General features: G+C 43.8%; 1 protein-coding gene across 1 annotated transcript in view; it reads right to left on the bottom strand.

Annotated features, from left to right (window-relative positions):
* Positions 1 to 2,890: 2,890 nt before the first annotated feature.
* The window catches only part of SUCLG1 (succinate-CoA ligase GDP/ADP-forming subunit alpha), an 84,618-nt gene continuing 59,725 nt past the window's right edge, over positions 2,891 to 27,783 (bottom strand). Inside the window, exons 8-9 of the mRNA XM_069204645.1 lie at positions 25,133 to 25,321; positions 2,891 to 3,849 (exon numbers count right to left, since the gene is read on the bottom strand). Of these exons, the coding sequence (XP_069060746.1) occupies positions 3,823 to 3,849; positions 25,133 to 25,321 (216 nt within the window). The 3' untranslated portion in view covers positions 2,891 to 3,822. The remainder of the gene's footprint in view (positions 3,850 to 25,132; positions 25,322 to 27,783) is intronic.

The following is a 27,783-nucleotide window of genomic DNA, read 5'->3' as shown; positions in this document are numbered from 1 at the left end:
GCCATTTTCCACATAACTGCAATAAATGCAACATGCATTGCCATTTATTGAGTAGGTAATACACCACTGCCGTTTCAGATACGTAGTTTTTCCCAGTACATAAGACACCACTATCATGGTCTAATACAGCACTGAGAAGAAACACTTGTCATGCCAGAATACACACTGCACTGTGATGTACAGAACGACTTTCAATCATTAATCAAAATGGCTTGGCATATAAAGCCCCATTTTAAAGCAAGCACTATTCCCTATTTGGGACACCCCTCTATCATTTTCTTTGCCGTTCTATCCACATCAGCCTTGATTATAATGGCTTCTAGGTGCTGCAGGGCAATAGCTACAAGCAACTGAGCGGCACGGAATGCCAGCCAAGTCCTGGCACAAGGTGCATGCTACTTCTTTCGCTGTAGCGGATATAAAGATAGCTTCCTTTTCCTCTACTGCACTTCCGTTTTTGCACCAGCTGGAGGTGAAAGTCTTTCTTCTACCGCTATTGTCACCTACAGATGAAATCTTCGCTATGGGTGCGCATGTACTATAGGGCACCAATTGACAAGCACTTTTCCTTCTAGAAGTGCACAGTGCCTGTAGTAGGGTTCTACTTTGAGCTAAAGGAGCAATCAGACCACTCAGCTGGGTGTGGCATCTGGCAGGAGGCTCCAGGGGAATGTGGGGGGTTAAAGTGGTGTTCTAGTTATGTGAAAACGTGCGTTATAATACCATTTTAAACTCAGAGCACTGAAACTCACCGGTTATAGTTAATTGAAGTAACTTTCACATGGGCACTAGCTTTCACAGTAATGTCATTAATGATGTCATTTCAGATGCCATCACTTATGTTAACATCATCAAAGAACATGTCATGAGTGATGTAATATGTGAGGTCATAGCCAGTACATGGCAAGTGTGCAAACTATAGTCACTTCAGTTAAATATAACTAGTGAATTTCCTTGTTTTTTTGTAGTTTAAAATGGTATTTTTAACAGACATTTTGCCAAACTACAACACCACTTCAAACTTTGTTTTTTTCCAATGAATTTTTAAGTTATTTTTTTAGTGCAAAGTAAGATATTACCATGCCTAATTATATCGTCACTTTAACCTGTTTTCTTTCGTTGAATTTCTACTTAAATAAAAAAAGATATAAAAATGTGCAATTGTGCAGCCAGTTTTTATTGGCATCCCTAACTAATCAACCCCATCCCCTCAACGCCCCCCTCTCCTGTGCACAGCGAAAGAGTACAAACCCTCCCCCCCCCCCCCCTCCCCCAACATGTACTTAAGGCCAACCTACCATGGTAATGAAACACCAGGGGACACCCGCCCAACTGTCTTTTTTTTGTCCTATGGTAATTTTGCAGTAATTTTAGGTACTCCTGTGAATATCCGACGAGGGGTGTTTGGTAGCATTGAGCAGTACAAGTTCACAGCAATGGGAATATTTTACTTTCCTTGTACTTTGAACCCGGGGAGGGGGGATTGAGTGGTCCTAATACCACAGCAAGGTAATGCTGAACTAGGTCGCTTATTTATTATACTGAATACTATAAACTGGTCTTCTGTGATCTGCCTTTTTTGTGTAGATGGACCAAGAACAGAAAGTGTTTTCAAGTATAGTCTCAAAACAACTGGAATTAATGTTTATTAAGAACCTGCTAATTAACATACAGTATTTGAGTCAGAATGTAGGTGTCTGGGAATTTTAGACCTAGAAAGGGTAAGGTAGGGAGAAAATATTACTCACTCTATAGCAGTGGTTCTCAACCTGTGGTCCGAGGATCCCAGCGGGTCTGCGAAGCCTCCTCATGGGGTCCGTAGCTGCTTAGAAAATTAAATGATATTAACAGATTAGGTCCCAAGCTTTCAGTAATGACTCAGGGGGGGGTCCTCGAATTCCAATAAGGATTCAGTAGGGGTCCCCGAGTTCCAGTAATGATAAAGTGGGGTTCCACAGAAGTCAAAAGGTTAGAAACCACTGCTCTATAGTAAGTAGCCAGGCTTATTTTGGTACCATCTCAACCATTCTCTTATGTCGAAGTCCTCACAATGCCACATTACATTCTGAAACTTAGTGCCCCATTTTCACCAACTGGTCTTTATTCCTCTATTTTCTTATTGCTGGTACCAATCATGGGGTGGCGCAATGCAAAATGTTCATAAAAGGGCTGGCTGAGGTGAATGGGTCAGGTGTTCAACCTCATGAAAACTACAGTGGAACATTAAGTCGCTCAGAGGATTTGTAAATGCAGGAAAAAGCAAACAGAAGGCTCGATCTTATTAAGGTGATTTCTGAAGCAATACATTATTATTATTATATATAAACTATCTCTCTTTACGAGTGCCCTTAGGGTGCACCACTAATTTGCTGATAGATAAAACATGTGTTCATGTAATGGAACAAAAGCAATAGCAAGTATGCCTGGCTACAGTTGTAGGGACCCAGCAGGGTCATGTTATGTATTGTTCTTTCGTGGCACATTTGAATCTTTGCTCGCCAATGGGCAAAATAAGAGACAGCTAAGGGTCATACATAGCTGTCTATAGCTGACCACAAAAACCTGGCCCGTCACATATTGTACAATAAAGAACTTTGAAGCCAACTACAAGAGAAGCTTTGAATTGGAATTAGGAGGGGAGTTGCAATTCTGCTATCAGATACAGTGTCAATGTGTACAGAGCCAATATGACATTACCCAATGCCTGCTTATGTCTTAACAGCTGGTCTGGGCTATTTGAGACTAGCGGGTATTTTTAAAGTAACATAAGTACATTAGCAATTCAGAAAAAAAAAAAAAACTATAGTAGACAAATTATTGTGCCTGTAAACTAAGCATAAAAAAATCCTTGCATAATTTCCAAAAAGTGATAGCAGGACTCAAATACACATACAGAGAAAACATTTATTTCATTTAAGGTACATTGAGAAATTTGGTTTAACAGGGACATTAGTTCACTTTGCATTTATAAGGATTCAAACCATCATCAGTGTTCCTCAAAGGTCATTTACTAAAACTAGTATTTAGGCTAAGTGCTGTTCCATGTGAGACTTTCTTTCCGGGGAATAAACCCAGCAAAACCAATGTTCATATAAATCTTCATTTTGAAAATGCAGCGACACAGTAAAGGAGTTCATGTGGCCACAAGTGAATTTCAAAATATAGTGGCAGCAAACACCACCACAATTAGGGATATTCGAAATAATACCAAACTGATACATTTTGAATAATTTAAGTAAAAAAGTCTAAAGATTTTAACGTATGAAAATGATTATCTACTTTCAATCACCAGTCTTACCAGATTCCAATAAACTGTAAGTAACCGTTATAGGTTCAGTAAGAAATGACCGAAACAAATGCTTAAATTTAGTTTCAACAGAATACGATTTGACAAAAAAGTACATCAATAACAGTGTTTGCTAATATGACCATTAAATACATAGGGGTTATGCAACATGGTACAATCTGATATTCTATGGATGCCTCATGTTCATCATCTCACAAATGCGTCCAATGCATACATTATTTACACAGAAAAATAGAGTCCAAAGCTTAAATTATCGGGATTTATATGTACTGCTGAACATAAAAAGAAAAACCCTCAAATAATGAACCTTAAAAAATATATTTATTAAATGGCTAGGATTCACAAAAATAGAACCTGATCCATGGTACATTTTTTTGTGTGGTTTGACTGGTGGTGAAATACACCAGTAGCTTGTCAATGGTGTCAGGCAAAAATTGGGAGGCAACACCGTGGGCTCGGAGGTGATGTGTGAAGAGCTGATATTTCTTCTGCTGTACTTCAAGCACACTTGGTTTTCATAGCATTTTTCTCTTCTCAAACTCCTTAGGAATTAAAACAAAAAACACAAACAAAACGAAACATTAACAGAGGGCAACAGTACCTTTACCACTGAGGTATGGATATATCAAAGCAAAGCGACTGTTTTCTGTACGACCATCTTCTGTGACTTACCCCATAAATGCGAGCTTCATTTTAAATGATAGACAATTAGCAAACATTGAACAATAGTTCATCACGGCTGAAAAGGGTGTTATTCTCACAATGCAATTGCCGTTTTTTTGTTGTTGAAGAAATCCAAAGTAGTGTCAGTACTGCTACTGATTTTTAACATCCAAACACATATTCAAATTTATAGCTGGGAAAAAGATACAAATTATTTCTCAGCTGATACAAAAAAAAAAAAATCGAAATTCACAGGAACCGTGCAGCCATTCATTACTGCGCCATTACACTGCCTGTCCTACATTAGTAAACTAGGCAAGGGCATATGAAAGAAGGGAACTTATAACGGGTATTGGACTTAGACAGCAGAAGCCTATGTAATGACGGCTAAAAGCCAGCAGCCTCCCTTGGCCAGAAGGGGCAGAGCAATTGTTAATCTGTCCTCTTCTGGAATACAAAAGTTGGAAGCAGCCACTGTCTTTTGAAGTCCAAGACACCTGAAAAGCGGACCTCCGAGCATAAGTTTTACATTTTCAGGACATCTGATCAAGTCTAGTAATAAAGACATTTAAAAAAAAAAAAATCTGGCAGAGGGCAAACACTGATTACGCATGTGCATCATGACATCAGCCTGTCTCACAGAGTTTGGTCTTCTTAAACTAGGAGCGGCGCCCAGAGTGCTACCATCATAGTGCAAGGCTACTGCCTTTATCAGAAGGTAAGCAGCACAAGCACAGAGGTGGCAGCATAACGTGCAGTGATCAGTAGGAGTAAACAAGTCCTTTTAACATCGAGCGCGCAACCCTCTGGCCCCTGTTGTAATCTCTCCGTGGGCTTTGTAACCACGCCCCTCAGTTTGGTTTGTGGGCTTGCATTTTTAAATTCAATTGATTTCTTTAGTGAAAGGCATGCATACGTCATGTCTTTTTTGGAGTTTAGCCCTCCTCGAGAGCACCAGTAAACTACTGAAAACATACGAGGCTCTGTATTTTCCAAATGGCTTCTAGACAACTTTTTCTTTTTATTACCTATGCAGCGCGATCTCGCTGGGCAGTAGTCAAGTGCTTTGCATGACATCGTCCCTGTTGCATGGATAGTTGCACTTTTGCCAATACGTTTGACTGTGAGCGAAGTTCTGTTTCCTTTTGAGCATCTCCTTCACCCTCATGGGGAGGAACAGTGTCCTTCCAGAGCATCAGTGGCACACATGAACACTTTGAATTGGGTCACCACACTTCCCAAAATATACATTGTGTCTAGACATGTCCAGACACATTTTGCAGCCCTCAGTTATGCCTCTAAGCTCTATATAGGATTACCGGGGCCATCTTTAGGTATCTCTTGGTGCCCTAAAGTCATGGCGTAGCAGACAAGACCATTCAATGCATCCAGAGAGAGAATAAATAACTCTAGTCACTTTATGCTGCAGCGAAAGACAACAAACCACTCACATACCGTGCATTTGCTTTCCAAGTGCTTATGCCGTGCATTCATTTGATAGGTATATGAGATACGAGTATAGTATTATAACATGATTAGAACAATAACGTAATGTGACTTTACCAGTGGCTATAAGAACACCTCATGACGTTTGAGATAACGGACGATCGTGACCTATCCGAGCTGCTTACTTTGGAAATAAGGAACCAGGTTCGAATCCTAGCGTTGGTTCAAGATCCTGTGATTCTAGGCAAATGACTTTATCTCCCTGTGCTTAAAAAAATGAATATGACCTTTATGTTCTCTACTGCTTTAGAAAAGTGATATAACCATCTTGGGCCAAGTTAATGCTGTAAAAAACTGCTTAAGAAAAAGTTGTTATAGAGATGTCATTTAATACATCTTAATCCTGACCCCAAAGAGTAGAATGAAAACACCAGCTTTAAATCTATGAACCCCATGTAGGGGCCAGAAAGATCTATGTACTGTAACTGTTGTACCGACACACATCTATGACACTTTTAAACACCTTATGTAGCACATGACACATTCCTAGTTACGGAGTGAAGCAATCAAGACTTCTGCGCGCTCGAAATGGCACAGATATGTTTATGCACTTCAGAAAGATGAACATAACATGCTCATTAAAACTTCAGATAATTTAGCTCATTCATGTTACTGACCTTCTTAAATAAAGAGTATGTTATACACACTAAACACAAAATCTGTACAGTCAAATATCCTTTGCTACTTCGATTTTTCAACTATGCCGCTAGACACTATGGGGGTTATTCCAACTTTGGAGGAGGTGTTAATCCGTCCTAAAAGTGACGGTAAAGTGACGGATATACCACCAGCCGTATTACGAGTCCATTATATCCTATGGAACTCGTAATACAGCTGGCGGTATATCCCTCACTTTTAGGACGGATTAACACCTCCTCCAAAATTGGAATAACCCCCACGTTACCTTTCTCCTAACAATAGGCATATGTGGCCTTCTAATAATCAAGTTGATATGTGTGCCCAGGCCTTCCCATTTTCTTTAACTATCTGTGGGTTTCCGCGGCTCTGTACTTGCCAGGGCCTTTCTGTACAGTTGGTCAGGAGGATCTCTTGGGACAGAATGAGGAGTACAGGATCTAGCAATTAAGTGGGTGGATGTGGGGCTCTGTATTCTATCATGGTAAGCTCTACGTATTTTAAAGGGACCTAAACAGCTTTGTAAAGACTCTGTACATCTTAGCCGAGTCCACGAGTAGATTGCCTTTTTGGAATTCCCATGCTGAGGCTTCTGACATGGACTTAATACCGATCCCCGGAACCCCTACAGAAATACACGGAATATCATGCATTTTTAGGGTCAAGCGCGGAAGCGCTCTAGCATGTTGTAATCTCTCTGTGGGCTTTTAACCAAGCCCACTCTTGATATTCATTCTTTGTTATGTTTGTCTTTAATGCTTCATTTTTATTGGTGCATTTTGTGAAATGTCCTCCTTTGTGTGCTGAGTTCCCACCCCACACTACGTCACGCTTCCTCCTGTTACAGCGTGTGATGGCCCCTCCTCCGGTTTACCTTTCATCAGAGCCGCAATACTTTCTAGACATTGACGCACGGAGCTAATAACTCTTGCGCTCATGGCACCGGTGGCACCTTGATCCGGTTTGTTTATGGATCTACAAAGTGTTGGCAGATTTAAAACTATTACCCATAGCAATAAAGTGATGTGCTCAGAAAGGGCAACATTTAGCGAACTGAGATTATAATTCGGATCTTTGCGATCTCTAGCAAGCAGACCACTTAATTTGTATTTGCTTTCATCTCTGAACAGAAAATAAATACACTGACGGATATGGACGGTCCGCAGTCAGAGTACAATGTCAATAGCTCTAACTCAAGCAAATGCAAGACCCATTGCATTGCAAATGCTTGTTAACTTGTGTCACTTGAGTGAGGCCTACAGGCTCTCTCATTTTTAAAGTTGCGCTGCTGTGTGCTGAACTCACCCTGGGCCTACATCGGATTGTTGTGAAGTGCTGGGCAGCGGTGGTCTATCTGCGCAGGGTGTATATGGGCTTGGGAGGAGTACAATACAGGGATAATGCAGTACTGAGCCGTGCTGGATGCGTATGTGCCTCTGAGTGGTACAGTACCTGTAGTTGGGGTCGCGCGTTTCACAAACCGAGGAGGACTGCTGCTGGGTCCCTGAAGCCTGGGGGCGGGGCTGTGAGCCCTTTAAATCGGATCAGAGTGTGCCCGCTTCGCGGGTCGCGCATTTCACAAACCGAGGAGGACTGCTGCTGCTGGGTCCCTGAAGCCTGGGGGCGGGGCTGTGAGCCCTTTAAATCGGATCAGAGCGCGCCCGCTTCGAGGGTCGCGCATTTCACAAACCGAGGAGGACTGCTGCTGCTGGATCCCTGAAGCCTGGGGGCGGGGCTGTGAGCCCTTTAAATCGGATCAGAGCGCGCCCGCTTCGAGGGTCGCGCATTTCACAAACCGAGGAGGACTGCTGCTGCTGGATCCCTGAAGCCTGGGGGCGGGGCTGTGAGCCCTTTAAATCGGATCAGAGCGCGCCCGCTGCGCGGGACACGCCCGGGCGAAGCCCGTGCCAAGGGCGGGCCTGTCCTTTGCCCGTCAGTGCCCGGAAGAGGCTGGGCCACCCCCCATGGTTTTCTCTTCTGAATTCTTTGTTCATGCACCTTACAAGAGTGTAGTGAGTGCCTTTTTTTCCCTGCCTTACCTATCTTACTTCCCTTGCCAAGCATGGGGAAGCGTAAGGCGCGCACCAGTCCTGATGCTGCAGGTGCTAAATCTAAAAACCTAAAACTTAATAGAGTAGCGCAAGTCCACTCAAACTGCGTCTCAAGAGAAATTGATAACCTAATTGAGGAGGTGGAATCTATTCTTAAGGAAAAGGAGAGCAAGGCCTGCAAGAGACTGAAATCTGGGACTTTACTCCCGTTCCTAACAGCAGCCTTTCTATTGATCCCCAGCCCTTGAATTCCCTTGTGCAAGTTTCTGTATCGCCTAGTCAGTTGGGTTTGCCTAAACCTTTGACTCCCCCAGGTCTAATGGACAACTTAGATGCCACCGCTTACGATCTCATTCTCAGTGGCATCCCTTGCGCTAATCGGTTTTCTACTTTAGACCAGGCTGACTCGGTGGGTGCCAATCAACTTTCGATATCTTCACACGTTATCACTCCCTGTGACCCTCCAGGAGAAGACGTACTAACAATAATATCTAGCTTAAAACGTGACGTCGGGGAGCTAAAGGGCATACTGTTTGAGGTTCTCAATCTCTTAAAAACAAATTGATTCACCTCCTCACCGTACTTTGATTCCTGTGCCGGTACAATCTTCTTGTCCTCTGGGCCCTGTTGCACTGCCTGCTATTTCTTCAACAAGTGGGGACCACAACAAGGGCCCCACTAATAAGCTAGGCCATAGGATCCAACCGGCCACTTCGACAGTACGTTCAGCACCCTCCTCTTTTGACTTTGGTCAAGTTGTGGCCCCTTCTACTCATGTGGCTAATTCAAATTGTATTTATTTGTGCAATGTTCCTCCTCTTACAACTCATATCAGAGAAGATACCTCCTCCCTTGTTAACAAGGTGGCATATTGGATTCGTCATACCAGGGGCTGTGCTTCTATTATTCATTCTGACATTGTTTTTGCTTCACGAGTATGTGGTTGTCCCGGTGGCCATGATACCATCAAAATTAACCTCACTAACCCCGAATTAGTTAGGGGACTTTTGCAGATGGAAGCCCGCAATACGTTAAGAACTGACCTTGATATACATTTCCGCGAACGCCTGCCTGCTATTGGCCACAAGATCTTGCCCGCACATCCTTTTAGGCCCAAGGGAAGCCCCTGCAGTGTTCCAGTTCCTGCTCCTAAGTCTGGCTTGTTGTCTTTCCCTGTTGATGGGGCTGCTTTGGTTCACAATCCTAAACATAGTGGTACTCAAGACCCCGTTACTATAGGGGATACATCTGATGTGGACTGACTACTCTTCCCTAATCATTGCATACCCTGTGGTCCACTTGTACTGTCTCAAAGACCTTTAATCAGCCCAGGTGGTCCCATCCCAAGTGCTTCTCTCTGTACTCCTATAGTTAATTCTAAACTAATTACGGATACTGATTTTGGTACGCTCACTTGTAACACTCCAACTTCTGAAGGGTATTTGCTGTCCTGGAATGTGGCAGGTATTAAGAGCAAACTGCCTGATCCGGAGTGGGGGGCTTTTGTGGAATCTTACTCTATCTGCATGTTCCAGGAAACTTGGGCAATGGGTGGTGTGTATAGGCAAGGTTATTGTTCTTTCACAAAAAAGGCAACTCAATCCCCCAGGGGAAGGGCGGTTGGGGGTCTATGTATCTGGGTCAAGATGTCTGAGATGGTTAGGGTCAAGGAAATTGCTGTTGATTCTTGTGATATTTTAGCCATAGTAATACAGCCTAGGTCTAGTACCCCTGTGCTGTGTATTAATATCTATAACCGTCCAGGCTCCCTTAACCAACAGTCTGATACCATTTATCGCTTGCATAATGTTCTTTCAGAATTCCATTCTAAATATCGAGTCATTATTGCTAGTGATCTTAACGCCCAAATTGAGCTTGGCTCAGCCTTTGCTGAGTCCACTCAGGATGAAGACGTAGTGTGGAACATTCCCCCACTTCAATTTCATCCTACGCCACTCACTCCTTCCCCTAGGGTGTCTCAGATAATAGACCTTGCACTTACCTATGGCCTCCGTTTTGGAAATGGCTGATTTCCAAATGATAACCCTGCTAGGCCCACTTTTTTCAGAGGTAATTATAGTAGTTGTTTGGATTAGGTCATCTTGGATTTACGAGTTTGGCATCTCATAACTAATGTAGAGGTGGGTCTTCCCCGCACTAGCGACCACGCCCCCCTGCAAATTGCATATAACGTAGCCCTGTTTGATCTACCCGCTGGGTTGGTTGGCCGAAGTGTTCTGTCAAAACTTTCCACTTACAAGCTTGCGGTAAAGTGGCCCTCATTTTTTAAATCTGACTTACTGAACCATAAGCTTGGCATTATGATGACCAGTCACCAACTTTTTGAGGACTCCATTGCATTATCTCCTTCAGAAATTTTGTCCGCCCATGTGGGGTTTTTTGCGGAACTTAAGGAGCTTTTCACTAAACCTTCCAAATCCCAAACAAAATCTTCTGCTCCTAGGTGCAAATGGTTTGACAAAGAGTGCTGGGTGGCCAAGCATCTTCTATCTGAAGCCTTAAAGGCAAAGAACCGGGACGACATTACACATGCGAGAAAGAACTATGCGTCTACTCTCACTCTATCAAAACTCAAATATGAGGAGCATTTATGGGAGTGTCTGGCGGAGGCTGCTAGCTCTCGCGACGCCAAGCTCTTTTGGACTTTGGTTGCGCGCAGCGACCCAGGCCTGTCATCCACTACTGAATGTCTCATCGACCCAGGAACCTGGCTCTCTTATTTTCGTGAACTGTATGGCCCTCGGATGGAGCTTTATGATACTTCCATAGATTATGCACTGTGCCAGCCTGAAATGCCGCCCTTCACCCTAAAAGAAACAGAGATGGCAATTTGCGCTCAAAGATCTGGTAGGGCCCCTGGCCAAGATGGTATTCCCTCGGATCTGTACAAATCAGACCTATCTGTGTGGACCCGTTATATAAACAGGATATCAAACACTGCCATGGCATCTCGATCCTATCCGCTCTCGTGAAAGATGGCGATTATTGTCCCCGTTCATAAAAAAGGAGACAAGAGCTCCCCTGGGAATTATAGGCCTATCAGTCTATTAGACAACTTGCAGAAAATCTTTTCGTACCAGTTGCTAACTAGATTAAAACAATGGATAATGAAAAATCAGGTCTTAAGCCATCTCCAGGCAGGATTTAGGGACAAGATCAGAACTATCGATCAGATCTTCCGATTTACCACCATCAAGTGGAAGACTGTAGATGCAGACAAAGACCACTTATTTGTTGACTTGAAGTCTGCGTTTGACCTGGTCCCGCGTGCCAAGCTTTGGGAGGTCCTTAGTACCACCGGTGTTCCGGGTTCCATGATTAATATTATCAAGGATCTTTATTATGATAATTGTGCTAAAGTCCGCTGGGGTACCATTGGCGATCTGACCCCTGCTTTCCCAACTGCACGGGGCGTGAGGCAAGGCTGTGTCTTGGCGCCCACCTTATTTCTCTTGTTTATTAATGCCGGTTTGCCATATCTCAGACTGTCAAAGTGATGCCCCTAGCCTGGGCGGGCAGAAGATCCCCTGTCTTCTGTTTGCAGATGATACCCTATTGCTATCACGTACTGCTATGGGCCTTTCTAGGCTGCTCTCCAGATTCCTGGAGTTTTGCACTGACCATGGGTTATCAATTAATTCAGCAAAAACAAAATACATGGTTTTTGGAGATATTAGAAAAAAAATGAAGAGGCCTGTATATTTAGATGATGTCCCTTTGGAAAGGGTGGGTACCTTTGATTATCTAGGTATTAAAGTGGAAGATTCACATCTTTGGCAGGCCCAGCGCCATAAATCTTTATTATGCCTGAAGCAGAGGGCGGGTGGAATTGTCAGATTTGCCTCTAGTACCCCAAAATTTGCAATATCTCCTGCACTGGAAATATACAAAGCTCAAGCTAGGGGGGCCGCCCTATATGGAGCCGAACTTTGGGGCCATTGTAATCTGGCGAATCTGGCAAGGGCGGAAATCAGTTTTTAAAAATGATGCTAAAGGTTCCATCGAGTACCCCATCCTTGCCCATTCACCTGGACCTAAATCTTTTTTCAATCTCACAGATTGCTGCCCTAAGGCCCCTGCTGTTATGGATTCGGCTGTGGACAACTGATGCCCTAACCCCTTTTCGGTGTGGCCTCCTAAATGTGGTGGGCCGTGATTCTAGTATTAAATCTAAATGGTGTGTTTTTGTTGAACAATCTTTTTCCCGTCTGGGGTTAGGTTCCTATTGGCATGATCCTATTTCTATTCCTCAAAATGCTGCACAGCTGTTATAGGATGCTTATTGGCATAATGTTCAGGTTGGACAATTTGCTGGTTCTATTCCAATGTCCTTGTCCGACAATTTTTTACTTGTTAAATGTCATTACGAATTTGAGCCCTTTTTGGATGCAAAGTTATCTCCATTTGCTCGTGCCCTCTTTATCAGGTTTAGGATTGGGTCTCTCCCTCTGTGCTGCCTTACGTACAAATGGTCCAGTTCAACTAATAGACCTAAAGGTTGCCCGATGGGTTGTAAAAGTGAAGAAACCGTTTCACACGTTTTCTTCCACTGTCAAGCATATCACAAACAAAGAGCACTTTGGCTCATCCCGCTTTTCAAACAATTAGGAGTTAGATCCTGTCTCCATGCTGAGAGAATTTTAAAATGCGACCCGTCCGTCCAGATAGCTCTACCAGTGGCAAGTTTTCTCGAGTCTATCTGGAGGTTGAGATTAGCAAGTTTAAGGGACAAAATTGTGTAGTTATGGTTTAGTTTTATCTATGTATATTTATTTAACTTGGATGTATGATTGTAGCTTTTTTTTGTACAGGACATAGACCTTGGTTCGGTTCCTTATGGATTATTTATAGACCTATGGAACTGATCCCTTACTTTATGTCGTGAGAATTTTAAAGCGAAAATCATCCACCCAGATAGTTTTTTTAATGGGGGGAAAAAGGGGAACATTTTTGTATTATTATGACATCTGAGATCAGCAATTTTAGGAGCAAGAGTGGGGAATCAATTTTTAGACTTATCTATTTATATTTATCAAATTGGATGTGTGATTGCTCCACAGTATACAGATATTGGTGTATTATATTTTTAACCAGTGCTGATTCATGGAATTATTCTCATTATTGAGTATTGCCTTTCATTATATTAAGTGATGTTTATCTGACTGTTTATTTCTTGTTTGCTTTTTAAAACTTGCCTTGTCCCTTTTAACTGTGCTTTTACCTTATTTTTTTAGTACCTCCCTGCTTTTAGAAGTCCTCTCTCTTTTTGTTGGGTATTGTACTTTAATGATTTGTTTTTACTCACCGAAATAAAGTTAAATGATGATGACCTGTAGTATGTAGTGCTGTGCCGTACACGCATGTAAAATGCATATGCTGGATGTATGTGTGGCTGTGTGGTACAATACAATTTAATTTTAAGGTTATTGATGTAGATCTCTGATCGGAGATCAACAATATATACAATTATACATAATATGATTAAAGGAAAGAGACAGAAAAAGGCCTGACAGTCAAAATAGAAACCTTGCAATTAATAAATAAGTTAAAAAAGATTTAAAAAGTTCTGCAAATTATAACAAATTCATCAGGAGAAGTCTTCACTAAGGCAGTCAGATAATTGATTTTGAAAATGTTACATTTAAAAGACAAAGGTTTTGGAAAACGATTCCTGGCTTCCTTTACTGGCATACTGGGACAAACAAAGAGAATGTGCTTAATATCTTGAGTTCCACCCTTACAGAGTTCACACGTTACAGTCTTAGCTCCTTTTTAAAGTTATTTAAAGGTAAAATGCCCAAACTTAACATAATTACACAGTAGCTTAGTACTATATTACATAAACAATGTCAGGCATTCTTGATTCTTTTTTAAAGATATACTCTCAGAATATAGTTTGTATGTTTCTAGCTAAGAGCAATGTGTAATATCACAGGTGAAGCTTATTCTGGCCATTGTATTCGTTTAGAAACCGCATTAGTGGTGCTGGTGTCCACAACCGCAAGTGAGCAACAGTAAATTGGATTTTCGCTAGTGCAATCTTAAAATTAAAAGTATAAATTCCTACTTTTTCGTTAAAAGTTTTTTCCCTTAGGAGATCTCTTAAGGTGTATTCTGGTGTGTATAGTAAATTATAGGTCCATCTAATAATATCGCCAAATATCTAGATTAGGCACCAAGGAGGGAAAGCTCCAAGCGTAAAGCTTGGACAGGAATAGCTTGACTTAGGGATATTATCTTCCGAAGAAGCTTCCCTTGAATACATTTAAAGCAGACCATTTGCTTATGGGAATTTATTTAGGGGCATAAAATAAACTAGGAGGTATCTTTGCCTGATAGATATCCAAGAGCGTTTTGAAATGCAGCATACCGGAGGAACAGTAAAATCTTATCCTATATGTGGAAAAATTAGATGTACTTTTTAGGGAGTGGGAGAAGACCCTTCTTAGGTATGTGTATGCTGTTACTACATCCAAGGACCTTTCACCTAAACTCTGCTTACAGGGGAAATACCGCCTCTTTTATGTGAATGGCAACACCTTGGTCTTCGTGTCATTTATTTAAAAAAAGTGACCCTTTGGATAATTAAAAAGGACATTACGATTTTGCTGAAGACTAATGGGTGTAAGGTAAAAAATGACTAAGTCATAAGTGTACTGTAGATTAGAACATGCACATTTTGAAGTGCAAGTCGTGGAGGAAAATTGTTAATATTATTAAACCAGGCTGGTAAACCACAGCTAAGATACATCCCTGTTTCAATCAACTTTGTTTTAAAATCTTAGGAATCAGTCCCTTGTCCCCAATCCCAGTTAAAACTCTGCACCAGGTGAATGTATGAAGTGCAATAATAACCCTTAATAATTCAGTAGAGATCCCATCTCACCAGCTTCTTACAAAGGGTGATAGTGATCGATCCTATCAAAAGCAGTAGAAAAAAAATCCCAAAAATAAATAAATCAACAAATACAGAATATAAAACTTGTGTTTTAGAGACACCACGTATTTCTCAATAACAGTTTGAACTATGACTATGTTATCAGTCAGAGTGTTTGCGTCTAAAAGCACTTGGACTAATGGAATCACACCCTTCGACTATCCCAATCACCAGAAAAGGAATTACCGAAGGTAAGTAACTTGTTAATCTGATAGACTTCTAGTTGCAGATTCCTTACCTTTGAATATATACCCAAGCAATATCATTCCCAGAGTTGGGTCTGCAAACCCAGATCATACAAGAAAGTCCTGCAGGCTAGAACCTGCTAAGTATCCGTCCCTACGGACCTGAATATCCAGGCAGTAGTGTTTGGTGAAAATGGGCAAAGATGCCCAAGCTGCCACCTGACAGATAAAGGACTGGAACTTCGTGTGTTTACGCAGTGGTCGCAGCTGTAGTTTGGGAAGAGTGTGCATGCAAGCCCTCAGGGAGTTGCTTTTTGGCCGGTGTGCAGCAGATATTAATGAAGAGTACGACCCATCTGGAAATAGTCCGCTTCTGCACTCCCCGACCTTTTTTCGCACCCACTTAACCAACAAAGAGTTGATCATCCACCCAGAACTCTTTTGTATGATCAAGGTAAAACACCAACACTCTTTATGGGTCTAGGAGGAGGAGTCTCTCCTCTCCCTAAGAGGGATGTGGGTGTGTGTGTAAAAAGTAGACAAGGTGATGGATTGCCTACATGAAAGGGTGTAACCACTTTTGGGAAAAAAAAAAGTCCTAGTGCGAAGCACCACTTTATCAGGATAGATGAAAAGGTAGGGCAGCTTAGAGGATAATGCCTGCAGGTCACTCACCTTGCCAGCAGATGTAATGGCCACAAGCAGTGAGAAGCCTGAGAGGACAATTGTGGAGAGGCTCAAAAGGATGGCACATCACAAATGTCAAAATCAAATTGGGGCATATGAAATGGAGATGGATGAAGCATATGTGTAAGGCCTATAAAGAACCTATGTACAATAGGAGACTTAAACAAAGAAGGTTTATCAGGCAACCTAATAAAAAGCAGAGATAGCTGACCAATAACCTTTGAAAGTGAACATAGCAGAGCCCTGCTGGGCCAGAGAAAGAATAAACAACAGGACCTCAGAGAGAGGGGCAGAAAGGGGGTCAACAGAGAGTCTATGCACCATCCCACAAACTTCTTCCAACAGGCGTATACGGTCTTGGTGAAGGGATGCATGGGTGGCAAGGCTGCGTTACAGACTTCAGGTGGAAGCTCAAAAACTGTCAACTGTGCAACCCAATCTCCAAGTAAGAAGGTGGAGACTGGAAAGATTTGGGTGTAGATCCCTCTCCTGCTCCAGAAGATCCTTCCGAAGGGGCAGTCTGATTCGAGGATCAATGGACATACAGCTCAGAACACCAGAATGTTAGTGCCCAGTCCGGAGCCACAAGGATTACTTGGCCTAGTCGTTCTTGATCTTCTTGAGAACTCTGGTTGGAAGTGGTATGGGCAGAAAGGCGTGCAGGAGACCTGAGCTTCACACTACACAAAAAGAGTCTCTGAGCAATTGCCACCTTGGAAACTCCAGCACACAAAACTGCATGTTGTCTGCGGACCCGAACAGACCTAATCAAGGCTCTCCCCACTGCCGAAAGAGACCTGGTGCAACCTTCAGATGGAGACGTCATTCATGATGCAGTAGACATTTTCAGCTGAGTTCAACTGCTCTGGCATGCAGAGAGCCTGCCATATGTTGAATCACCAGGAATATGCCCTGCTGTTCCAGCCATGTCCAGAGGCACAGAGCCTCCTGAAAAAGGGTCCACAACCCCCGACTCCCCTTGGCCTGCTTGTTGCAGCACCTAATGGCAGTGGTGTTGTCCATGAACAGCTGCACCACTTTCCCCTTGACAGAGGGAAGAAAGGCCTTTAATGATAGGCAGATCACACGGAGCTCCAAAAAGGCTGATGTGCAGTCGGATTCTGCCAGAGGCCAGATGCCTCTGATTGGCACCCCTCCCAGGAGTGATGCATCTGTCACTTGTAGGGAAGTTCAGTTTTTCTGGCATGGTTGCCCCTACTTTTTGACTGATGTCAGTGTTCTTAGACTGTTCACTGGGCCCTTGCTAACCAGGACCCCGGTGATTGTGCTCTGTTACTCATAGACCCCACAATTGGCATACTTGTGTACCTCTGTAAATCCCTGGTAGATGGTGCTTGGATACCCAGGAGACTGGAACACCAGGGGTCTCCCATAGGCAACAGCATGTTTTATGCCACCCATGGGAGGCCTTTGCAGCATGCATGAAAAGGTGCACATGCCCTTTCACTGCTGGCCACTACACCAGGTCACTGTAAGTCACCCCTTTCGTAGTCCCTTTCAGCTTAAAGAGCGGGGTGCAGGTGCCTCTGTGCGCGTGTGGGCATGAGCAGAGGTATCCTTACGAAATCCAGTGCCAATTCTCTGGACTTCATAAGTGCGTGGAAGCCTGTGATTCAGCCACATAATGGTAACTCCGAACCTAGGCATGTTTGGTATCAAACATGTCGGCATCATACCCCAATAGTGATGCCAGTGTTGGTGACAAGATTCCATGCACTCAGGGGGCTCCTCAGAAGAACCCCCAGTTCTGCTACTACCAGCCTGTTAAGGTCTGTGGGCAGCCCGCGCTGCTGCAGTCCCGAAGACAGGAAGCAGGTGAAGGCAGAACAAAGGATTTCCTGTACGAGAGGGGGTACAACCTCCTTGCCTTTGGAAATAAATGTTAGCCTCCCCATGCCACCAGACTGCTTTGAAGGGCACAATTGGTGCCATCTTTGCTTAATCCAGTTTGCACGAGTCCAGGGACATCTGGTCTACGGTCTGGCATGAAAATGCACAAAGGAAAGGGGAGTGACCACTCCCCTGTCCATCACCACCGTAGGGGAGGTGACCAGAGCTCCCCCTGGTGGCCACTTGGTTCTGCCATCTTAGAAACAAGATGTGCAGGGGCCCCTGGTTAGGTCAGGCAGTGGACGTCAGTGACCCTCTCTGATAGGTGGTCATCTCAGAGAGTGACCAAGCCCCTTCTTGGGCTATTCAGGGGCACCCTTGTGGGTAGGTCCCCAGATTCGTCATGCAAGACTCCACCAGGACCTCTCTGCAAAAACATCTTCTGCTCCTGGCCACTGGAACCACTGCTGGGCTTCACAGGAACCAAACAAGACTGCACTGCTGAGACGACCTCTTGGTCGAGTCCCCTGGGCCTTGCCGGTCCTCTTCAGCCTTGTAACTCTTCTTTTGTATTTGCTAAGGCTTGTTGGTGGTTCTTCAGCACCACCGGCCAACTGCAACCCGACGGACAACGTGGTGCACCATCTGCATCACTTTGGGAACTCCTCTTCATCTCCTGTGCTGCACTGCTGGTCTTCTACGGCCCTCGTCGACCTGGTCCTGCATCCACAAAAGGGTGGGTAGTGGCCCCTGCCACGACTGGACACTCCATCATATACTGGACTTGGTCGTCCCCTTCCTTTGCAGGTCCTACTCCTTCAAAATCCACCTTTGTGTTCTTCCAGTCTTGTCTAGGTCTTGCACAATCCATTTCCAATGTCCTCCTGTTGGTTTTGGGGAAGACCAGGTACTTACCTCTGCTTTCCTGGTCACTGGGAGTCACTCTGGTACTCACCTCTTGGGGTTCCTAGTTCCTCCATCTTCCCTCTACCACATCCTTAGGTGGGGTACTGTGTATCTTGTACTCCACTTTCTTGGTATATGGTTTGGCCCTCCCCCAGGCCCCTCACTATTTCCTATTACTTTGACAGCTTATGTGTAAATAAGAGTGTTTACTTACCTCCAGTTGGGGGGACTGCCTATTAGTATTCTAGTATTTGTGGTACCCTAATAAATTACCTTTATTTCCTTTGTGGTTCTTTCATATGTGAGTGCTGTGTGACTACGGTGGTATTGCATAAGCTTTGCATGTCTCCTAGATAAGTCTTGGCTGCTCATCCACAGCTACCTCTAGAGAGCCCTGGCTTCCTAGACACTGCCTACACTTACCTAATAGGGGATACCTGGATCTGGTATAGGGTGATAACACCATAGGTGCTTGCCACACACCAGGCTAGCTTCATACACTGAGCACATGTGCTGTGCACATGCCTTCCTTGAGAAAATCAAAGGCTTTCTAACAAGCCTTTCTCCAGATTACCAACCTAGGCTGCTTTTTGGAAGTCAGCTCAATAAAGGGGGCCACCAAATCTGAGGTAGTAACCAGTGAGGCCCTCACTTCAGTTTGAGATCTAGGTGGTTGCCAGGCCATGATTGATTCAATCTTGGCGTAAAGGGGCTGCACGTTGCCACCACCTTCTGGGTGGCCCAAGTACACCACAGAACCCTGCCCAGTCTGGCACTTGCTCGCCTTGATTGTCAGTCCTGCCTGTTGCAAGGCCTGGAGCACCTCTTGGAGGTGGAGCAGGTGTTCCTTCAAGCTGACACTGTAGACGGCAATGTCATCTAAGTAGGCAGCACAGAATGCTTCTTTACCAGCCAAAACCCTGATAACAAACCGCTGGAAGGTAGCAGGGTCATTCTTCAACCCAAAGGGCATCATCCAGAACTGGTAATGTCCCTCAGTGGTTGAGAATGCTGATCTCTCTTTTACCCCCAAGGCAATCTGCCAGTACCCCGATTTCAAATCAAAGGTACTGAGGAATTTGCCAGCGCCTTGTCTGTTAATGAGCTCATCAGCTCTGAGGATGGGGTGTGCAGTCTTTGTGACTGAACTGTAGCCTCGCCAGTCCACACAGAACCGAAGTTCTAGTTTGGCGCCGGGTGGGGCAGCCTTTGGTACCAATACCACTGGGATGGCCCAGGGAATGGTAGATTTTTCAATCACCCCTGATGCTAGCATCTTGGCAGCTTCATCCGTGATACTGGTCTTCACCCTGTCTGACAACCTGTAAATATTGTTCTTTACAGGGAGACTGTCTCCCGTGTCAAAATAATGGACACACAGGCATGCGAGTCCAGGGGTGAGGGAAAACTGATCCAGTAACTTAACAGTCACCTCGCTGATCAAGAAGTCAGAGAGGTTGACACCCTCCACTGACCTATCACTTTCCTGTGCAGAGAGGTGGCCAGGGAGAGGTTCACTCTCCTCTTCCACACCCTCATCTGTCACTAGACGCATGTTGGCTTCAGACCTCTCACAGTGAGACTTTAGTCTGTTTGCCTGGAGCACCCTTAGGGGGGGGGTCCTTGGGGTCTGGAGTTGCACCAAATGGCCTCCCTGTTACGCTCCTTTATCTCATATGGGCCACTCCAGCGATCCTGCAGAGCTCTGGGCTCTACTGGTTACATGACCCATACTTTGTCGCCAGGTTGAAACTCCACCACAGCGGCCTTCTGGTCATACCAGCATTTCATTACCTCTTGACTGGCGCACAGGTTGCTTCTGGCTTTCTTCCAGAAGCAGTGCATCTAGCTGTCGAGGGCCAACATGCAGCTGACCACATCCCGGGGGAGGGCGTTCCTGGGAGCTTTCTCCCACCCCACTTTGACAATGCCGAAGGGTCACCTGGCAGGTTAGCCATAGAGAAGCTCAAACTGGGGCACCTCTCTATAAGTTAAGAGAAGGCATGGCAAAAGGACTTCCAACTTACGCCTCAATGCCTCAGGTAGGCCTGCAATTATGCCCTTCAAGGTCTTGTTGACCCTCTCAAGAGACCATTGGAGTGAGAGTGATGGGGTGTGGTGAACCTGTAGGTTACACCACACGCATCCCACATGGATTTCATGTATGCAGGCAAGAAGTTAGTGCTCTGTCAGACACTATCTATTTGGGGAACCGCACACGGGTAAAGAGCCCCATTAAGGTTCTGTTTACCACTGGTGTAGTCACCGTCCTCAGAGGGATTGCCTCTGGGTAGTGGGTGGCATGGTCCATCAAGACCAGGATGAACCTGTTACCTAGGGCTGTCTTGGGGTCCAATGGACCAATGATGTCGATGCCCACCCTTTCAAACGGAGTGCCAACCAAGGGAAGTGGGATCATAGGAGCAGTCAGCTTTTTTCCCTGACTTCCCACTGGCCGGGCAAGGTAGGACAGGACCTGCAGAATGCATCTGAGGCTGTATATCAGGCAACCTACTTGCATTGCAGGACTCGCAGCTACTTTTGGAGTACCAGAGTCCCCACTCCCACCCCCCCTCAAAGGGAAACAGAGCCACGGGTAGCTGGCTCTAACGACTGTCAGCGACTATGACTTGGTGGAATGTGTTAGGTAGGATCTGCTCTGCTGTCATCAGCTGACCCTTGACAGTAGTCATGCTGACCCATGTGTCACGCAGAGCCTCGACCTGTTGAACATTAATGGTGACCCACTGCCGATACTTAGAAGTATTGGCAGGCATGTGAGTTTTTGGCACCTTTTCTGCATCCTCCAGGGACACTAAGATTAACTCTGTCCGCTCCCCAAAGCTAACTGGGACTACCTCCTCACCAAGTGCTACACTAGCCAACTTAGTGGGGGGCTGTGCCCTCTTTGGACATTTGGGGTCACTCTTAGAGTGACTATGCTTGGGGCACTCTGTACAGTGGGGCACAAACTTCCCTGTCTTATGATCAGAGACCCTTTTATGCTTAGGATCTTACCAGGGCTGGTTACTGTTATTCCCTTGGGAATTATTTTGGGGGACTTTAGAGAACTCCTTATTTTTAAAAATTTCTCCCCGCTTTTTCTTCTATTGGGAACCCTGACATCCTATTAGGGTGTACTCCCAGATACCTTTTTGGACACTCTGGTGTGCTAGCCCAGAGGTTCACCTCCTCAGCAAGCTTCCTGGGATCAGTCAGCTTACTGTCTACTAGGTGCTAGCACAACTGTGTAAAGCAAATAGTGAGCATATGCTCTCAGGATTAAATTTTGTACAACCCAACAATCATGGACTTTGTTGTCCCACACCTAGCCATTCAGTGCCTTACTGGAAAAATCAACCAAATCTACCCATAATTGGCTGAGGAGTTTGCTACTGTCCCTGAATCTTGGGGATACTTCTCAGGGATCAGTCCAAATTTGGCAATCGAAATGGTTTTAATGGGAGTGTACTTGTTCTGGTCCCCAGCCTCTAATGTCAAAAGTGTATCCCTCTCAAGTATTGGCACGTGTTTCCACAGGCCCGCCCTGCAGTGCTCTACAGGAACCACTTGTGCCCTCAGTGCAGATTAATTAGCAGAAAACCTCTTGTCAATGCATTCTCCCACCACATTACTTGGCACAAATCTTAGGGTACATGAACCTTTTTGTCTCCATCAGGTACTGTACGTGTGCTGCTACCATCACTGCTGGACTGACTGCCTAGCCTTGAGGTCCAGCTTTTTTAGTGTCTGTTCAGGGCTCTTTCAGACATCCTTTCCTCTGCCTCCATTTTTAATTTTGCCAACTTTGGCCTGAATTCTCTCTCCTTTCCTCTACAGTCAGGCTGTGGCTTGAGACACTGCCCCCTGGTTTAGCAGGGGTGTCACCCCCCACTGCTGTTGGCAGCTCCTCAGGAGAGCCATCCACCTGCTCCCCCAACACATCATGCTCTTGTGAGTGGGCTTCTGCCCAGACACTCAGTGCCTTTTGGTACTCTTCCTTCTTGGAGGCTTCACGGGTAGGTACCCCCATTCCGTTGCAAAAGCCCTTCAGCTGGTTAAAGGTGTATCACTCCAGCTTAGCCAGGTCAAACTACCCAAGCTCCACTTGTGGACCCAGCCAGAGACATGATGTATAGGATTGAATAAAGAATGTCAAGAAGGGAAAGTACAGCAAAAAGAAACCAAATCAGATTGACCTTCAACTGTGGATATGTAGTGTACACATAGCTATTGTATGGCACTGCACAAAACACTAGTCCTATCCTCACTCTCACCAATGTTAGAAATGGGGTCTCTAGTTGGCAGATGTATACAGCCTTGTCCAAATAGGGACCACGATCCTAGTCAGGGTAAGTAACACAATCCAAATTATCCTGTGCCCACCCTCTGGTAGCTTGACACTGAGCAGTCAGGCTTAACTTTGAAAGCAATGTATAACATATTTGTGCAAATCACAGTAACAGTGAAAACATCACAAAAATACACCACATAGGTTTAGACAAATAGATAATATCTATCCGAATAAAATAAGGTAAAAACGACAAAGATCCAATAAACACAAGTTGAAATATCACTTTTAAAGGACTTAAGAGTCTCAAAACTAAGAAATCAACAGTTGTTTCTTTGTAACACACAGTACCTGGGACGCGTCAAAAATAATGATGCACGGGGACCGCAGTGGAGGGGAGTGAAACTTAAGGTGTTGTGTTGGATTTTCCAGTGTGGCACAGATGAAGTGTTGTTTATTCACGAGCTGCAAGGGGTTGCGTCGTTTTTCAGGTACGCACTGTTGGTTCCTCACTGAGATATGGGGATATTTTGACGCCCAGGGACAAGGCGTTGAAAGTCCTTGATGCGCTGGGAGGAGCAGGTGCTGCATCGATCCCACAGGCGAAACGTAGAATGTAAGTGTGAGCCCCTCCATCCTTCCTGCCCAGGAAGACCTATCTAGTATGCTGATGAATGCGGATGTGACTGAGTGTCCTGTGTTTGTGGATGTCTGGGTGGAATGCACAAGGGGAGCTGTCAACCAGCACAGACCAGATGTGGACTGAAGACAGACTTTAAGGCACAGATTGTAGTAAGTGCACAGAAATGTCCACTTTCTAAAAGTGGTATTTCTAAAATAGTAATATTAAATCCAACTTTTCTATTACCATTCTGACAATACCAAACAAGATATGGCTGCTCCTTCCAGATCAGAATCTACCACTTAAGAGTATATGAGGTCAGTTCTAATGTTAGTCTGAGGAGCAGGCCTAACTTTAGTGGAAAACAAATTTAAGAGTTTTTCACTACCAGGAAATCTAAAACAAATAAGTACATGTCCTGCCTTTTACCTCCATAGCACCCTGTCCTACCGGTTACCTAGGGCCTACCTTAGGGGTGACATATTTAGAAAAAGTTGAGTTTAATTCTTGGGAAGTAGTTTTAAATGTCAAGGCGAAATGGCAGTGAAACTGCACACACAGGCCTTGCAATGGCAGGCCGGAGACATGGTTAAGGGGCTACTTATGTGGGTGGCACAATCAGCGCTGCAGGCCTACTAGTAGCATTTAATTTACAGGCCCTCGGCACAACTAGGGACTTACAGGTAAATTAAATATGCCAATAGGGTAGGAACCAATGTTACCATGTCTGGGGGGAGAGCATATGCACTTTAGCACTGGACAACAGTGGTAAAGTGCACAGAGTCCCAAAACCAGCAATAAACAGGGTCAGAAAAATGGAGCGAGCTAGGCAAAAAGATGGGGGGTGACCACACTAAGACGGTTAGGTCTAACACTCGATTTATCAAATACCTCCAACATCAACATCAAATTCTAAAAGTCATCCTGGGAACAAAATTGGAGGCATGTGGAAGACCACTTCCAAAGCTAAATGTCCTCCGAATTACCATTCACAATGAAGCTAACCACCTTGTCTTCTGAACAAAGACCTTTTGTCTATTAAATGCTCCGCACACTCACAAATACTAGGACAGAATGGGAATTCAGACTTACAACAGACGTAAGACTTACTGTCTCAAAATAAGAAAAGCTGAGCATTTTCTAGCTGGAGGACATACATTTATTTAATTTAGCAACAAATCTACGTAACCTACTATATGTAGGAAGTAGCCAGGTCTACAAAAATCTTTCAGAACACCAAACACATACTTAAAGTATGACTGACTTAAATGTAAAGACTGGTTAAATTGAAAAAAAAAAATACAAATTAAATTAGCCTTTAAGAATATGTCAAATTCCAGATTTAAACAGGAAACTGATATTTTTTTATCCTGTGGACTACTGAGGAACACAGGATTTTTATATTTTGGATTTCTGACCACATATCTAATCAAAACAGTTGAAGACATTGTGACATCTTTATAATGTACCTTGTGCATAGTGCTCCCCAGCTGAGCTGGAGACATACTGACAACAACACCAGCTCTCTGAAGAGCAGCGATTTTTTCCTTAGCACCACCTTTACCACCTGCAATGATGGCCCCGGCATGGCCCATCCTTCTGCCTGGAGGGGCAGTCAGACCTGCAATGAAGGACACAACTGGTTTGGCATCAGGACCCTGTCAAGACAAACAAAATACAGTAATTCACAATGTGGTTTGACCATTTACAATCTGTAAAATGGCTCAAAGATAAACTAAGATTCAATAACATAAAATTCCTTTTTCTACAAACTTGACTTTGATATCACAGAAGGGCATACACTTGCGAGTATTTTAAGCACATTTAATTCTGAAAGCATTCTGAAATGCCTGGCAAACACCAATTGTGAATAATAATGCTGCTATCAGGGAGGATATTCCTGCCAACAGGGAGGATGTACTTGAGGTACAACCCTTTCTTAAGTCATCTGCATAGATTTACATGAAACAGGTTGATGAGGTCTTAGGTGGAGGCTCCACTGAACATATATGCTGATATTTCTATCCAAGAACGACGCTATTCTTAATGTCAACTTCCTACGGCATTTGCTAGCATTTTCTAATGTAACCATCTCCAACCTGCAGCTCCATAAACTTAAGACTTGACAAAGGAAAAAGCTTTGGCTTCAAACATTAACTGATTTGGGTTTGCATGTTAAAAGTACACCCGTGATTTGCTGGGGGTATTGCTCATCATGCACAAGGCACTGCCTCTTGTGCACAGACCAGTTTTATACTCTTGTACAACAGCTTTAATGAAAGAATACACAGCACTGAAACAGCAATGACAACGTATGCCTCCGGTTCATATGCCATGAATAAGGGATTCCTTTGACGGCAAGCCCCAAGAGCAATCTCAAAATGGAATCTGGAAGCTCTGCCTTCTGAGAGCAAGCCCCCTTTAGGGCTCTAAAATGACCCCTGGGATGATGGCAATTACCCGGGGGGGGTCACTAATTCACAAAAGAGTTTTTTGTTGGCAGCTTCCCTTCAATAACTTAAGGCATTGAGCAACCTGCTGGTTTTGTTGGCTTCATACCTGAAACATGTGGCAATGTTTACCATACTCTAAAGAGTTGTAACCAACCCTAGCAGCCACTATTTAAAACTGCTCTCTGGCATGCAACATAGTAAAAACGCAGGTAGTATACATTCTGCAGTCTCCAACTTGTCTTACCACTGGAAAAATGTATATATTTTTCAACCATATTAAGTTTAAGCACATTACTTGGTAGTCAATATGATTTGTAACTGAACAGCTCCATTCTAGGAGCACAAAGCAGAGATGCCAGAGGTGGTTCCTGGCTACCTAGGGAAAAAACAAGCTATTTTCGAGTGTACTGCCACGCTAGACCCTCCAGTCCTGATAGGCACCCTCATTCCCACAGAGGCCGACTTATTCGCAGAGCCTGGTCATGATTACTAGCATTTGCCTCTTAACCAATGTGCGAAGTCATAAAAAGAATCTTTATTTCACAGGTAGGAAGGACCCCAAAATTTTGAGTTTCAATGTTGGTAAAACTATTTCCATCTGTGGATTTATTATAAGATTTCTCGGTTGATGCCTATGATATAAGAATCAGGGAGAAAGCTAAAATTTGAGGACAGACTACCTTTTGCAGTTTCTCATTTGAGCGAATAAAAGATCCACTCACTATCCTGACCATCTGATCCAAAAGAAACGCTTACCTTAACAGATTAACTGCTAATAATAATACTAATAATAATTACAAGAATAATAAGAACAATTCTATATCCTAAATATTTTGGCTACACAGAAAAACAAATGAAAACACTAAAAACTGCAAAAAAAAAAAGTGAAAAAACATTGACAAATCTGCAGCTGACAGTAATTCAGACATCACTGTGCAGCCATGCTTTTATAAAAAAAAGAATTTAAAAATCTGAGATGGTGCTCAAATGTTAAGACTTTAGGGACCTTTGCTATATAGATAGCCTACTGGCTTGAAAATCATTTCCTAAGATCATCTGCTAAACAGAAAGGAAATCATGTAACAAGCATGCAGACATGAAGATCAGATGCTGGGGACATGAGTTTTAATGATGACTGGGAAGGTTCTGTGGGCCCAATTCACAATGGTAAAGTTAGACCAAAAGTCTAACTTTGCTACTTTTTGGTACCAACTTTACTAATAGTAAAGTTAGACTTTTGGTCTAACTTTACCTTTATGAATATCGAAAAGTAGTAAAGTTAGACTTTTGGTCTAACTTTACCTTCAAGAATCGGGCCCTATGATCGGAATCATGGTCCATGAGGATGTGGTTTTTAATTCCAGCCTCCCCGATACTGCATCAAAGCATTGTGAGATTCGGAGTAGATCCTGAAATTACATGTAAATCAAATGTATAATATAAGCGTCAAAAACAATTATACAAATTAATCTTTCCTTGCACTATAGCATCCTTATTTCTATAATCCAGTCTTAACCAGAATTCACACAAATTACAGTGGTTATGTGTACACCACCTCATGTTCAAAATGCTGCTACAGTAAAAAATAGTCTACTTCAAGGGCTGCACAACATTTTGCAGCTAGGACACAGCTAGATAAAATATCTAAAAATATAAACATATAAGTT

This window comes from Pleurodeles waltl, chromosome 1_2 (genome assembly GCF_031143425.1).
Source record: "Pleurodeles waltl isolate 20211129_DDA chromosome 1_2, aPleWal1.hap1.20221129, whole genome shotgun sequence".
Taxonomy (NCBI): Eukaryota; Metazoa; Chordata; class Amphibia; order Caudata; family Salamandridae; genus Pleurodeles; species Pleurodeles waltl.
This window is presented reverse-complemented; position numbering and strand designations above follow the sequence as displayed.